This window comes from Lithobates pipiens, unplaced genomic scaffold (assembly GCF_037356315.1).
Source record: "Lithobates pipiens isolate NorthernLeopardFrog02 unplaced genomic scaffold, aLitPip1_a1.2 Scaffold_13, whole genome shotgun sequence".
In the NCBI taxonomy this organism is placed as follows: Eukaryota; Metazoa; Chordata; class Amphibia; order Anura; family Ranidae; genus Lithobates; species Lithobates pipiens.
In genome coordinates this window covers 526,396,807-526,412,339 of record NW_027507718.1, presented here as the reverse complement: position 1 = coordinate 526,412,339, position 15,533 = coordinate 526,396,807, and the positions used below count along the sequence as shown (strand labels likewise).

At 46.6% G+C, this 15,533-nt stretch overlaps 1 protein-coding gene across 1 annotated transcript in view; it reads left to right on the top strand.

Moving 5' to 3' along the window:
- Positions 1–15,533, top strand: part of LOC143975947 (uncharacterized) — a 115,169-nt gene that overhangs the window by 61,057 nt on the left and 38,579 nt on the right. Inside the window, exon 6 of the mRNA XM_077478476.1 lies at positions 16–157. Coding sequence (XP_077334602.1) covers positions 16–157 — 142 coding nt within the window. The remainder of the gene's footprint in view (positions 1–15; positions 158–15,533) is intronic.

Sequence of the window (15,533 nt, the reverse complement as noted above, 5' to 3'; positions counted from 1 at the left end):
TTTCACCTTTTGTAGGTGTCACTGGCCGAGGGGCACAAGTTTGATCGAGATGTAGAATTATTGGCTTATTATACGGATGTGAACAAACCCAGCGTCACTGTGGAGGCGGGGCTTGGAGCTACAGACGCCGCCCAGGAATCTGTACCGAGGCCATCAGGTGACATAATAAACTGACATGACATCTAGCGATCTGCGTCCCGGTATAATGACTTGTTACAGTAAAAGTGCTTCTTTGTGCCAATGTCTACATTACAACAGATGCTACATATGAACGTAAATGACACTGCTCCAGGTAAACCGAATATTAATACAAATATGAATTTGAAATGGAAACATAATGCAATAAATAAACTGAGGTATAAAAGTGAAATATGATTATGATCCTTACTTAGGCTCCTGAATAGAATAGAATAACATAGAATAGAATAAAAAAATAATATAATAAAATAGAACGTAATAAAACAGAATATAATAGAAAATAATAAAATAGCCTGCCTACCTGAAAGAACATGAATACACAGTATTTCCCAGTCACTTGACTTCCTTTTGTGCGGCTGTGTGCTTCATACAAAGTACCACCACTTGCTCTCTATTTTAATCAATGATAGGGATGGAGGCAGTTAGCCCTTTGGTACCTGCCTTATTTAAAGTCCCAATATTCCTTTTATTCTCATTATAATAAAATAGAATAGATTATAAAAGAATACAATAGAACAGAAAAAGTAGAATAAAAATAGACTAGAAAAAATGTACTAGATTAGATTAGATTAGAACAGAATAGAATAAAATAGGACAAATATACCCATCTTCCGAAATTCAAATGTCGAATCGATTTGAAAATAATAAAATATACGAAATGAATCAATGAAACATTATATGAATATATGAAACAAAATTACAAAAAATTAATTATTCTAACATAACAAATATGACAAAACAACATTATTAACTTAATGAATGAATCTGTTGTGCACATCTCTAATCACGCCCAGTACAGTATATATTTGTTGACAGACTCTGTTTCAGACTCAATTCCTACCAAATATGAGCCAGTACACCCACTGTTCTGCAGCTCCTGAAACAGAGATTGGAGGTGCGACCAAAGCCAGTCTTTCATTTTTGTGCTCTTTTCAAGTATGTGAAATGTCTGTTACACCTCTTTAAAACTTCAAAATCACCATTGGGCTTTTGGATTGTGTTGGCCATGGAGAAGAGCCTCATCCACCACAAATTTCAAAGCCATAATTTCAAAACCATGGAGGTGAGCTATTTGGCTCATCTGAGAAGAATCATGCAGGGTTTATTAGCTGTGTACCAAAATCAGGTCATCAAAATCATAAGAAGAAAATTTGTTGCAATTACCTGAGATTGTTTTATCCTTGGGCCATCATTTGCATTTTTATTTTTCTACATTTGATCATATGTTTGTTCTCAATCAAAGACACATGGGTGAACTTTTTTTCGTTCATTGATTTCAAACTTTTGCTACACAGAATATTTGTCTTTTTGAACCTTCCTTCTCCAATCATCTGTCACTTGATTTCCCCACAACTTTTTTTTTTCTACTCACATTCTTAAATGGGTAGCATATCTGGTTTGTTTTTGTTATAGTTGCACAAAAATTGTTGTCCCTGGTCCAACGAAAATTCAGATCAAATTTTAGCTCAACCACTTGCCGCCCGCCCTATTACAAATTGACGGCGGCAAAGTGGTTTCATTATCCTAACCGGACGTCATATGACGTGATTAGGATAATGAGCCGCTGCGCGCCCCCGGGGGCGCGCATCGCGGCGATCGTTGTTGCGGGGTGTCAGTCTGACACCCGGCAACTACGATCTCGGTAAAGAGTCTCCGACGGAGACTCTTTACCATGTGATCAGCCGTGTCCAATCACGGCTGATCACAGTGTAAATGGGAAGAGCCGGTGATCGGCTTTCCCTCACTCGCGTCTGTCAGACGCGAGTAGAGGAGAGCCGATCGGCTGCTCCTCTGACAGGGGGGGTCTGTGCTGATCGATTATCAGCACAGCCCCCCCGAGGATGCCCACACTGGACCACCAGGGACACCACTAGACCACCAGGGAAAAGGTAATAAAAACCCACAATCCTCCCTAGACCACCAGGGTGCCAGTCAGCACAATGGGTGCCAATCAGTGCCCATAATGGATGCCAATCAGTGGCCACAATGGGCATCACTGATTGGCATGCATTATTGTTTGGCACTGATTGGCATCCATTACTATAACACCGATGCCGCCTATGAGTGCCCACCTGTGCCGCCTATGAGTGCCCACCTGTGCCGCCTATGAGTGCCCACCTGTGCCGCCTGAGTGCCCACCTGTGCCGCCTATCTATGCCCACCTGTGCCGCCTATCTATGCCCACCTGTGCCGCCTATCTATGCCCACCTGTGCCGCCTATCTATGCCCACCTGTGCCGCCTATCCATGCCCACCTGTGCCGCCTATCCATGCCCATCCGTGCCGCCCATCCGTGCCAGCTATCAGTGCCAATTTGTGCCACCTATCAGTGTCCGTCCGTGTCGCCCATCCGTGTCGCCCATCCGTGTCGCCTATCAGTGCCACTTCATTGGTGCCACATTGGTGCCCATCAGTGCCACCTTATCAGTGCCCATCAGTGTAGCCCCATCAGTGCCCATCAGTGAAGGAGAAAACGTACTTATTTACAAAGTTTTGAAACTGAAACAAAAAAAAACATTTTTTTTTTCAAAATTTTCGGTATTTTTTTATTTGTAGCGCAAAAAATAAAAACCGTAGAGGTGATCAAATACCACCAAAAGAAAGCTCTATTTGTGGGAAAAAAATGATAAAAATTTCATTTGGGTACAGTGTAGCATGACCGCGCAATTGTCATTCAAAGTGCGACAGCGCTGAAAGCTCAAAATTGGTCTGGGCAGGAAGGTGTTTAAGTGCCCTGTATTGAAGTGGTTAAAAAAGATCCCTGGTAAGTTTGAGATCATTTGATTTGTATGTAATTGGACTGTAGCTAGAACCTTCCTATTTAGACAGTAAATGGATCATGGGAGAATTGATTTAACCCCTTCATGCTGATTTAAAACATATATGCAGCCTCGTGGAAGTGGGCTTTTTTCCGTTGTATCTCCCTGTCCTTGCAGGAAAGGAAATGTAAGCAAACCAAAGTGTGTAAAAAAAAAAAAAATCAAATAAAAAAAAGAATGCAAAAACAAATAAATAAATAACAAGATCAAGGTTGCCAGGGATAGTGTTAGGGTCAAGGTAAGGGTCAAAGGTCACAGTCAGCAAATTTTGGGTTGAATTGAAAAGTATTTTTTTTTTTTAATTAGTATCAGTGTCAGTTTATGCCAGTGTGTTTTAGGCAGGATAAGAACAATGCAAAATGCACACCATTGTTTTTGGGCTTTACTATGGGTACAAACAACAACTAACATACACATCAGTCGTCCGAAGTAGGAGAACTTATTTTGGGTAGTTCTTTGGTAGTAAATTATGATAATAGCAAGAAATATACAGCTAAACTATAAAAAAAAAAAAAAAAAAAAAAAAAAGATTTTTTTTTTTACTATTTTGAGCCAATCTTTTTTTTTACAAAGGTTTTTATTATAAAGTTATAAGTTTATGTTCCAATACAATAGGCTTACATAAAGATTTCAGTACAGGTGTTGCACAGTATAGTATAATCCAAGCTGGCTGTCGCCTAACCAAGTATACAATTCCCGGATCCGAGCAGACCCTGGGTGTCGCACAACTGCAACACAAACGTGGCATTCAATATGCAGGAAGCCCATAGTAATCATATCCAGAAAGTTAGTAAAACGAGAGGAGGAGAAAGGAGGAAGGAGATGTACAAAGGGTCAAGAATAGATTAGATGAGATGTTGAGATTGGAAAGCAGAGAAAGAGTAGCGAGGGTCAGAAGAGAAGAAAAAGAAGTCAGAGAAAGAAGGGGGGAGAAGGAAGAAAGGAACGGGTTCACGGGGTGTGCCCAGTCGAGCTCCTACAGGGACAGTAGAGTGACATCGAATCTAGGAGAGTGGTGATATTCAATCCAAGGTTGCCAGACCCTAAGAAATTTGGTATGAGTGTCGGAAAGAACAGAAGACAATTTTTCATTGACCATCACGTCGTTCAGTTGGTTTTTGACTGCCTCAAAACTCAGGGTTGGGGTTCTCCATGCTCTCGCTATTTTCAGTTTAGTCGCAGTAAAGAGATGTTGCTCTTGTTGCCGTTCTGGGCATAGTAATGCTGTGATTGATTTACCAAGAAGTGCCTCAAACGGATCTTTTTTAATGTTTACTCGAAATAGACTAAGGAGTAACGCGTAAACTATGACCCACAGTCTGCACACCCGCGGGCACGTCCACCATATATGGGTCATAGTGCCCTCCCGATCACACCCTCTGAAGCGGAGAGGGGAGTAGGTGGGGACAAAGCGGGCCAAGCGTATCGGGGTATAATACCACCGATACAGGACCTTGTAGGCATTTTCCAAAATAGTCACGTTGCGCGAGCATTTGGATAAGGCCAGGGTCATTGCCTGCCAGTCCTCTGGATCTAACCTCCTTCCCAGCTCCCTCTCCCACTGCAGATGATAGGACCGCACCGGAGGTTTCTTCATAGAGATCAAGGCTGAGTATATTAGAGATATCAGTCCAGGAGAGTGAGGCCTAGACCTACAGATGCTCTCGAACGGTGTCAACCTGTATGGGGCGTCCTGAGATTTAATAAGACTGTGGAGGAAATGACGGATCTGTAGATACCTGAAGTGCTCTCTTAAAGGTATATCATTTGACGAGGGCAGAGCTTCGAATAAAAAGATCCTAGTGGGCGTAAGCAATGAATGAACGTCAGCAAATCCATTTATGGTCCACCATTTGAATTGTGCTGAGTTTTCAAGACCCGGGGGGAAGAGAGGACAACGTAAGAGCCGCAGCAGTGGGAGATGGGGAGAAGCCAACCCTGCAGAGTACTTCACCGAGTCCCAGACTCGCAACGTATGAATCATGCAAGGACCCGTAATCGCAGAGCGGTGTGTTGGTCGGAGCCAGGGTAAGGAGGAAATCGGGGTGGGGTCCACTTCCAGCAGATCAATAGTAGCCCACAATGGGAGCTGATATGTCTCATGAAGGTGGGAGAGCGGAGCAATGGTGGCTGCCACATAGTAGTCTCTTAGGTTTGGGACCGAGAGGCCCCCATTCTCTCTTTTGGCAAACATGACTTGTCTGTTAATACGGGGACGAGACGATCCCCTTATAAATTGTAGGATCCTACGCTGATGAGTATTGAGGACATGTGAAGGAACCGGAATAGGAAGGACCCAAAAGTAGTAAAGTAGCTTCGGGAGATACGCCATTCTGATGGCTGTTATTCTCCCGAACCATGAAAGAGGTAAAGAGGACCACGAAGAAAACATATCTGTTAATATTTTGAACAGTGGTGGGTAATTTGCCTGATATAGAGCCTGATACGTGGAAGTGATACGGATTCCCAAATAGGGCAAGGAGGAAACCCATTGGTAAGGAAAGGCCGACTTCAAATCCTGCAATAACCCCAGAGAAAGGTTAGTCGACAGAGCCTTCGACTTTGATGGGTTAATCTGAAGTCCCGAAAGCGATGCAAAGGCCTGCAACAGTGTGTGTAGGTTTGGTAGGGAAGTTCTAGGAGAAGTGACAGATAGAAGAATGTGGTCAGCGAACAAGGAAATCTTATGGGGACTACTTGCTATTTCAATGCCCTTAATATCTGGATGAGATCTTATTGCTTCCGCCAGGGGTTCCAATGCCAACCCAAAAGAAGAGGCGACAGCGGACATCCCTGGCGGGTTCCCCTTCGGATGTTAAAAATGGGGGATTTAAACCCATAATATTTCATTTTTGCTCGGGGGGAATCGTATAGGGCAGATATCCAATTCATGAATGAGGACCCGAAGCCATAATGCCGCAGAACAGACATGAGGTAGGGCCAAGATAAGGTGTCAAAGGCCTTATTCATATCGAGGGAGAGAAGCATGGATTCAATAGAGCGAGTATGAGCTATATGCTGAAGTTGCACTATACGTCGGATTGCATCGCCAGCCTGCCTCTGGGGCACAAAACCAACCTGATCTTTTTTTATCAAGCGAGGAAGGAAAGAGTTCAGGCGTGTCGCCAAGATTTTTGTCAGGAGCTTCATATCGACATTAATGAGCGAGATAGGCCTGTAATTGGCCCAAGATGAGTGGTCACGATCTGTCTTAGCGATCATCACTATGTTTGCTGTCAGAAGATCCGGGGTGAAGGGACAACCATTCTTTACCGAGTTGTACATGGCTACCAGGTGGGGCGCAACTACCGGTGCCAACTTCCTATAGTAAAGCGTGGTGTAACCGTCAGGCTCGGGTCGCTTACCCACCTTAAGTTCTTTTATTGCTTGTAAAACTTCTGGAAGTTGAATGTCTCTATCCATGAGGGTAACATGAGCCCCCGTTAAGGAAGGGAGCGAAAGGCCCTCAAGGAAGTCCGCCGTTCTCCGAGTAGCATTCCCCTCTGACGCCGTATACAGCTTCGCAAGGCGAAACCCAAACTCCTCTAGAACATGTTTCAGATTCCCTGATAGGACGTTGTTCCGATCTCGCAGTGTAATTGGTTTTAATTTAGGGGCAAATGTTCGGAGTCGGTTGGCCAACATACGAGTCGGCTTATTTGCTCTCGTATACCACCTCTGGCGGGACCAGCGTAGTACACGCTCAGTCCCCTCAGTGAGGCACAGGTCGAGCTCCGATCTGGCTTGTTCTAGCAATTTACGGTTATCCGGGGTAGGAGATTGCTTAAACTTCTCAGATAGCGACGCCAATCGGGATTCGAGCTCCTTCTGCTTTGTTTCTCTAGCTCTCTTACGGACCGACGCCAGGCCAATTATTCGCCCGCGCAATACCGCTTTATAAGCCTCCCATAGGACCACCGGCGACGCCACCGAGCCCAGATTTTCACGGAAGTAGTCTTCCGAAGCCTTTATAATTTCTTCTGTTACCTCTACATGAGAAAGAAGCGAATCGTTCATCACCCAAGGAGAAAATCAGGGTCTATCCAGGATAGAATGGCAGACAATCAGCTCCGGGTCGTGGTCTGACCACGGGACAGCCAAGATCGAGGCCGAAACCACTAACGGTAGGTGGCGCCTAAGCATAAACATATGGTCAATCCGTGTATAAACCTGATGGGGTGGGAATAGTGGATGTAGTCCTTGCCCAGTGGATGGCATTCCCGCCAAAGGTATACTAAGTCATGCGTTTGTAAGGAGCGAGTAAATTGTTTAGCGCTCGCCGACGGGCCGTTTCTCTCCGAAGGGTGCTTGTCTATCTTTGGGTTCAAGATTAGGTTAGAGTCGCCCACAAGAAGGAGGGTGCCCTTGCAGTGGGATGTCAGCAGAGCGCAGACATGGGTCAAGAAGGGTCCAGGGCTCACATTGGGGGCATAATACGTCATTATGGTTACCTCCGTGTCATAAATGGTACCCTGGAGCAGTAAGTATCTGCAATCTGTTTAGTGCAACTAAATGGAACTGATTTGCGAAATGCCACGAGAACCCCCCCCGTTGCTTAGTTGGAGCATTTGCTAAAAAGTCCTGAGGGAACTGAGCATCAAAGTACTTGGGATGGGAGGCCTCTGAAAAATGCGTCTCCTGTAAACAAGCAATGTCAATGCGATGCTTGCGCAGATACTTAAACACCTTCACTCTCTTATTGGGGGAATTCATGCCCTGTACATTCAGGGACAACCAATTAATCGTCATTGGGATAGTAATAGGTGTTCGCCTATCTGGAGCCGAAGTGCACACCCCGCAAACCCAGAGGTGAGAGGGAAGAACAAGAGTAGTAAAGAGGGGGATAGAAAAGAAATAGAAAGCATCATGTCAGCGAAGGTAATAGAATCATGCAGTGCTGAGTACAAATAACTTTTATACAGTGAGATTGCTATTGGTCGTGGGTTTGAAATCCCACTACTCAGTTGGGTGTTGACTCGAACGCTAGTCCAGGCCAAGAACCAACACATGGGGGAGCAGTGGTCCGTCGGAAACCACCTGGCATAACATAATCAATTATTGCGAATATTAAAGAACAAGTCAACAGTGGCATATATTCGTAAACTTCAATTCAAGGAACAAAGAGATAAAATAAAAAAAAGGGAAAATCACATGAACAGAGGTCTGAAAAACAGCTCTGCTCATGTGGTAAATTTCTGACCAGAGACAAACAACCTGAACCTGGTGCCATCTAAATCAGGCATAAGAACCAATGAACTAGTAAACCGTGGGGTGGGCCTAAGGCCTCACCCCGTCAGGGCATTGACAATCAGGGTCTAAGCCCATATCGTATGTACAAAAAGGTAACTTCAGTAGTCCCTAGATGGCCATGCTAGAAGGCCCCCTGCACCACAAGTGCCTGGCTGTCAATGGGAAACCAGACATTGTGTGTCATGGTTTGCACCTAAACATGCCCCCAAGGGACACAAAAAAAAAAAAAGGTGGGGGGGAGAGGAAAAATACAAAAAAGGAGAAATAAAATAAATTCAAAATAATGATTAAACCAGAGCATATTATAATATACCTTATGGGGAAAAATCATAAAAAAAAAAAATATATATATAGGATAAAGTGTTTGTATCTGGGGGGGGGGGGGGGGGGGAAGGCAGTCGATACCCGAGTGTAACCATTGTCCAGGGAAAGTTCAGGGTAGTTCCCCAGTTCGCCATCACCAGTGCCTAAAATAGGCTGCTGTAGACCGGGATTGTGGCGCTGCATAGTCCATCTGGAATTCAAAGGGGGACCGGTGTGCTGCTTACCAGGGTCGCAGATGGGGTATAGGTGTGCTTCAGTCTACTTGCCTGACCGCAGTAATTGTTGCAGACTCAAGAATTGTAGGCCAGCTAGGTGCATGGCAGCAGGGAAAAAAAGGCAGGCAAACAAAACAAAGAGGGGGGAGTTTGCTGTCTTCTAGCGATGTCCGCCTGTTGGAACCTCCTGAAACTTCTGGGCCTTGACAGAATGGAGGGCTTGGGATCCTTGCTGAGAGGATTGCGAGGCCGTGGAGGCTTCAGGTTGAGAAGGGGGAAGGTCGAACTGTAGCTCTTGGAATTGCTGTCTCAGATCTGGCAAGGAAGAAGCGTGAAATTGACGTCCCAGGTGGTAAAAATGGGATTTTTATATACAGCTTACCTGTAAAATCCTTTTCTTGAGAGTACATCACGGGACACAGGAGCTTCATTACATAGTGGGTTATATAGGCACCTCTGGTGATTGGACACTGGTTGACCCTAATTAAGGAGAATTCCTCCCCTATATAACCCCTCCCATCCGGGAGGCACCTCAGTTTTGTAGCAAAGCAATAAGAACCACGTAAAACCCAAGAGGGGCGGGAGCCCTGTGTCCCGTGATGTACTCTCAAGAAAAGGATTTTACAGGTAAGCTGTATATAAAAATCCCATTTTTCTTGATCATACATCACGGGACACAGGAGCTTCATTACATAGTGGGATGTCCCAAAGCAATGCTCAGGTTGAGGGGAGGGAGACACAGATCATAAGCATAGACCGCCAGGGACCTGAGGACCTAAACTGCAGCCTGCAGTACACTGCGCCCAAAGGCGATATCCTCTTGCCCTCTGACATCCACCTGATAGAATCTGGTGAATGTGTGGATTGATGACCAAGTCGCAGCCTTACAGATCTGAGCCAGGGAGGCCTGGTGATGCACTGCCCAAGAAGCACTGACAGCCCTAGTAGAGTGCGCTTTCACCTGAAAAGGAGGAATCTTCCCCTTTAAGCTATAGGCCTGAGAAATAACCTGTCTGATCCATCTCGAGAGAGTGGACTTTGACGCTGCCTGACCCCTTCTAGGGCCTTCTGGCAGAATAAATAAGCAGTCAGTTTTTCTTATCTGAGCAGTTGCTTGAAGATAAAGACTGATTGCTCTAACCACATCTAAAGTGTGTAAGGACTCTTCCTCTATGGACTGAGGATTTGGAAAAAAGGATGGTAGGATTATATCTTGATTCAGATGAAAACCTGAAACCACCTTAGGTAGAAAGGACCTGTTGGGACGCATAACCACCCGGTCCTTATGGATAATTAAATAGGGCTCTTTACAAGAAAGAGCTGCCAATTCTGATACCCTTCTAGCCGTGGATATGGCTACTAGGAAGACTAGCTTCTTTGTCAAGAGGACTAACGAAGCAAGATGCAAAGGTTCAAATGGTTGGGCTACTAAGGCCGAGAGAACCAAATTCAGATCCCATGGGCATACCGGAGGTCTGACTGGCGGTCTCATCCGCATAGCCCCCTGGATAAAGGCCCGTACCAGGGAATGTGATGCAAGCGGTCTTTGAAAAAAGACCGACAGGGCCGAAATCTGCACCTTGATGGTGCTTATGGCCAAATTCAATTCAAGGCCTGATTGGAGAAAGGCCAAGATTCTGCTAATGACATACCTTCTGGGATGCCATCTTCTGGGTTCACACCAGGAAACATATGCCCTCCAGATTTTGTAATAGATACGCCTGGAGGCCGGCTTTCTGGCATTGACCAGAGTGGAAAGGACTGGCCCCGAAAGACCACGGCCCTTTAAAATGTGGGTCTCGGCAGCCAGACCATCAAATTCAGACTGCGTAAAGCAGGATGGTAAATTGGGCCCTGCGAGAGCAGATCTGGCCGGAGAGGGAGGGTCCATGGCCTGCCCACTGCTAGCTTCGTGATTTCTGCGAACCATGGTCGCCTGGGCCAAGCCGGGGCCACTAGAAGGACCGACTTTGCCTCCCTCTTGACTAGGGATGAGCTTCGTGTTCGAGTCGAACGTACGTTCGACTCGAACATTGGCCGTTCGGCTGTTCGGCGAATTCCGAACGTTTTGGCCGTTCGCGTCAAAATTCGAGTGACGCGCGCGCGGACCACAATGCACTGCGTTGGCGCAGTGCATTGCTGCCCGATGATTGGCCAAGCATGCACTGTGACCCCGCATGCTTGGCCAATCGCAGCGCCGGCAGCGAGGAGAGCCATGATTGGCCACAGGCATCCTGCCTGTGGCCAATCATAGCTCAGGCTGAGTAGTGCACACCCCACACTATATAAGGCCGCCTTTAAGGCGGCCTCCTGTAGTGTGTTACTTTGCATCTGAAGCAGTGGGTGTTCTGTGTACCTTCAACACAGTACACACCAATCGTTTTTGGCTGATTTTCTATCTTGCTGCTGTGTAGTGGTTGTTGTCTGTGCCCTGACTGCAGTATACACCACTATATTCACCTCACCTATATAGCTAGTGATCTAGCTTTAACCACTTAACAACTGCCCATTGCCGATTATCGGCTTCAGGGCGGTTGTTTAACTCAGAGAGGCCGTTAATTAACGGCCTCCCAGAATTCTGCTCTCGCGTGCCCCGAGGTGTGCGCACTCGAGAGCATCCGTGACCGCCGGGTCCATAGGACCCGGCGCATCACGGTAAACGGCCGCTCATAGCGGCCGTTTACCACGTGATTGCTCCGTCAAATGACGGAGTGATCACTTGGAAACAAACCGGCGTCATGTTATGACGCCTGTTCCTACCTCCCCTTTCTGTACCGATCGGTACAGCGGAGGGGAAAGAGATCGGTGTCAGCAGCGATGTGGGCATCATCTGCAGTGCCCACATCGCTGCTCACCGAATTTAACCCCTCAATTCCCTGCCAATACTCTGCAATACCAGTGCATACTCTGCAGTACCCCGCCATTACTCTGCAGTACCCCGCCATTACTCTGCAGTGCAGTACCCCGCCATTACTCTGCAGTGCAGTACCCTGCCATTACTCTGCAGTGCAGTACCCCGCCATTACTCTGCAGTACCCCGCCATTACTCTGCAGTGCAGTACCCCGCCATTACTCTGCAGTGCAGTACCCTGCCATTACTCTGCAGTGCAGTACCCTGCCATTACTCTGCAGTGCAGTACCCTGCTATTACTCTGTAGTACCCCGCCAATACCCCGCCAATACTCTGTAATACCCTGCCATAAATTGCCATACCCAGCCATACTCAGAGATACCCAGTCATACTCGGTGATACCCTGAAATACCCAGCCATAGACGCCCCCCACCCCTCACCGCCCTCCGGTGCTTCTACCAACTCGCCAGTACGATCAAAGCCAGAATCTTTTTTTTATTTTTTATTTCAGGCTTCCCAGCCTAGAGGTGAGATGTGGGGTCATATTGACCCCCCAGATTTCACTGTAAAGAGGACCTGTCACCCCATATTCCTATTACAAGGGATGTTTACATTTCTTGTAATAGGAATAAAAGTGATCAAAAATATATTTTTGGGAAAAAAAATGTCAAACTAAAATAAATAAAGTAAAATGAACAATAAAAAAATAAAATAAAAATTAAAGCGCCCATGTCCCCATGTGCTCGCATGTGCCACACATGTGAGGTATCGCCGAGAATGTTAGAGCGAGAGCAATAATTCTAGTCCTAGACCTCCTCTGCAACTCAAAACATGTAACCAGTAAAAAAATATTTAAAGCGTCGCCTATGGGGATTTTTTAAGTAGCGACGTTTGGCGCCATTCCACGGGCATGTGCAATTTTGAAGAGTGACATGTTTGATATCTATTTACTCAGCATAACTTCATCTTTCACTTTATGCAAACATTGGGCTAACAAGTGGTTAATAATAGAGCTTGCAGTCAGTAGTGTTAGGAGTGCGTGCTGTCTGCGTGCTCTGTACCCAGTACATACCGCTATAATATAGGGCAGGCCCCTACTTTCAAACATCCAACTTACAAACATCTCCTACTTGCAAACGCAAGGAGACAGCAGCAAGTGAGATGAAAAAAGATGGACGACAAAACAAATTATACAGGGGTGATAACCCTTCCCTATGTTTTCCAAAAAGCTTAAAAATAGTTTTTTTGACTGGAGCTACACTTTAAAAATGTACCGGTTGAAAATGACAAACAGATTCAACTTAACACAACAAACCTACACAGTCCCTGTCTTGTTTGCACCGCCTGTATACTGCTGTTCTGAGTATATAGGGCCTGGGGGCCACACGCATTTCCTTTTTTTAATATGGGTACGGGGTTCCCCTTAATATGCGTACAAGACCCAAATAGGCTGGTAATGGGCAGGGAGGGCTACCCATGCCATGTTTCTCAATGATTTTCAACCATATTGCAGGAACCAGATATAACATTAAAACCGCAAGCAGTTTTAAATGGTGTTATTTCCGTTTAATGTCATTTTGTGCAGGGACTGTTCTAAACACGGGAAACACGTGGCACTTCACAGGCATACTATAGACACCCCCCAGGCACCATATTTAAAGGAATATTTCACTTTTTTTTTTTCACTTTAATCGTCATTAAAATCAGTGCTCCCGCCAAAACGGTAGTTTTTAAAAAAAAATTTTGCAGTGACCCATGTCCCCTGAGGCAGGAGGCAGATCGCCAAACCCTTTTTAGCACACTATCTTGCATATTAGCCGTTAAAATGAGCACTTTCCAATTCGAACGTTCGAGTCCCATAGACTTCAATGGGGTTCTAACGTTCGTACCGAACGCGGGGGTCGTTCGCAAGTTCTGGTGCGAACCGAACCGGGGGGTGTTCGGCTCATCCCTACTCTTGACCCTTCCCAGGAACCGTGACAGTAGCGGGTTCGGGGGGAAGGCATAAATCAGGTTGTACTGACTCCAGGGAACCGTCAGAGCATCTGACCCCTGAGCAAGTGCATCTCTTGTCCTTGACACAAAGTTGTCCAGTTTCTTGTTGAATCTGGACGCAAACAGATCCAAGTCTGGAGTGCCCCACTTGTAACATATGTCTCGAAACACATCGAGGTGCAGGGCCCATTCTCCTGGGCACAACTGCTGGCGGCTGAGATAATCCGCCTGCCAATTCTCCACTCCTGGGATGAAGACTGCAGAGAGGCACGGAACATGCTCTTCTGCCCAGACAAGTATGCGATTCACCTCGTTTTGGGCCACCAGACTTCTGGTACCGCCCTGGTGATTGATATAAGCCACCGCGGTGGCATTGTCGGACTGAATCCGAACCGGGAAGCCTCGCAGTCTGTGAGACCACTCTCTGAGTGCCTTGTAAACTGCCCGAATCTCTAGGATATTTATGGGCAACAGACTTTCGGTCGCAGACCATTTTCCCTGCGAGCATGTTCCCTCTAATACGGCTCCCCAGCCTGTCAGGCTGGCATCCGTTGTGACAATCTTCCATGAGAGGGGAAGAAAGGTTTTGCCTTTTAGCAAATTTCTGGTTTGTAACCACCAAACAAGACTCTTGCGTGCCCGGGGGGATAAACGCATAGGAAGATCCAGAAATTGGGGCTTCCTGTTCCAAATCGCAAGGATGCATTTTTGCAGGGGCCTTGAGTGGAACTGGGCAAATGGGACAGCCTCGAATGAGGCGACCATCTTTCCCAACAGTCTCATACATAGGCGAATAGAGGGAGATCTTCTGCCCAGAACTAGGCGCACCAGATCTCCAATGGCCAAGGCCTTTGGCCTTGGAAGGAACACCCTGCCCTGAGCGGTGTCGATAATGAGACCCAGGTAATCCAACCTGGTGGTCGGTTGCAGAGACGACTTTTCTAGGTTTATAATCCAACCTAGGCGGCCCAGATGTTCTAGCGTTTTGGTGACGCTGCGACTTAGGCTCGTTATAGTTCTCTCTACGAGAAGCAAGTCGTCTAGGTAAGCCATGACGGCTATGCCCTGAACTCTTAAAGTTGCTAAGAGAGGGTCTAGAATCTTCGTGAAGACTCGGGGGGCCGTGGCTAGGCCGAATGGCAGGGCCACAAATTGAAAGTGGCGCTGCTCTACCGCGAACCTTAGAAATTTCTGGTGTGCGGGAAATATTGGCACATGGAGATATGCATCTCTGATATCTATTGATGCCATGAATTCTCCTCCCTGCAGGGAGGAAACCACAGTGCGTATAGACTGCATCCGGAAGGTCTGGATGTGTAGAAACCGGTTTAAGTCTCTCAGATCCAAGATAGGTCTGACACTTCCGTTTGGTTTTGGAACGGTGAAGAGATTCGAATAAAAACCTGAACCCTGATCTTTCGGGCTCACCTCTACTATCACTCCTTGGGATAGTAACTGATCTAAGGCCAGGAGTAGCGGTTTCCGCTCTATCGGATCCTTGGGGATCCTTGACCTTAGAAAACGAGAGGGTGGAATCTTCTGAAACTCTAGCCTGTAGCCCAGAGATACCGAAGAAATCACCCATTTGTACTGAATCTCCTCCCGCCAGGCGCCTGCAAACCGCAGGAGCCTTCCCCCCACTCTGCCGAGCGGGGGCGCCCCTTCACAAGGAGGTCTTGGAGGTTTGCTTGGCAGGCTTCCGCCCCCAAGTCCTCTTCTGTCCCTGGGCTCGGCCCTGAGGCTTTCTAGCAGCGGAGGGCTGGGAAGGCCGTCGCCACTGTTTAGAGCTTGACGCTTCGGGAGAAAGAGTACGCCTGAATGAGGGACGCTTACTCTTCTTGACTGGAAGGAGTGTAGATTTACCTCCTGAGATATTTTGGAC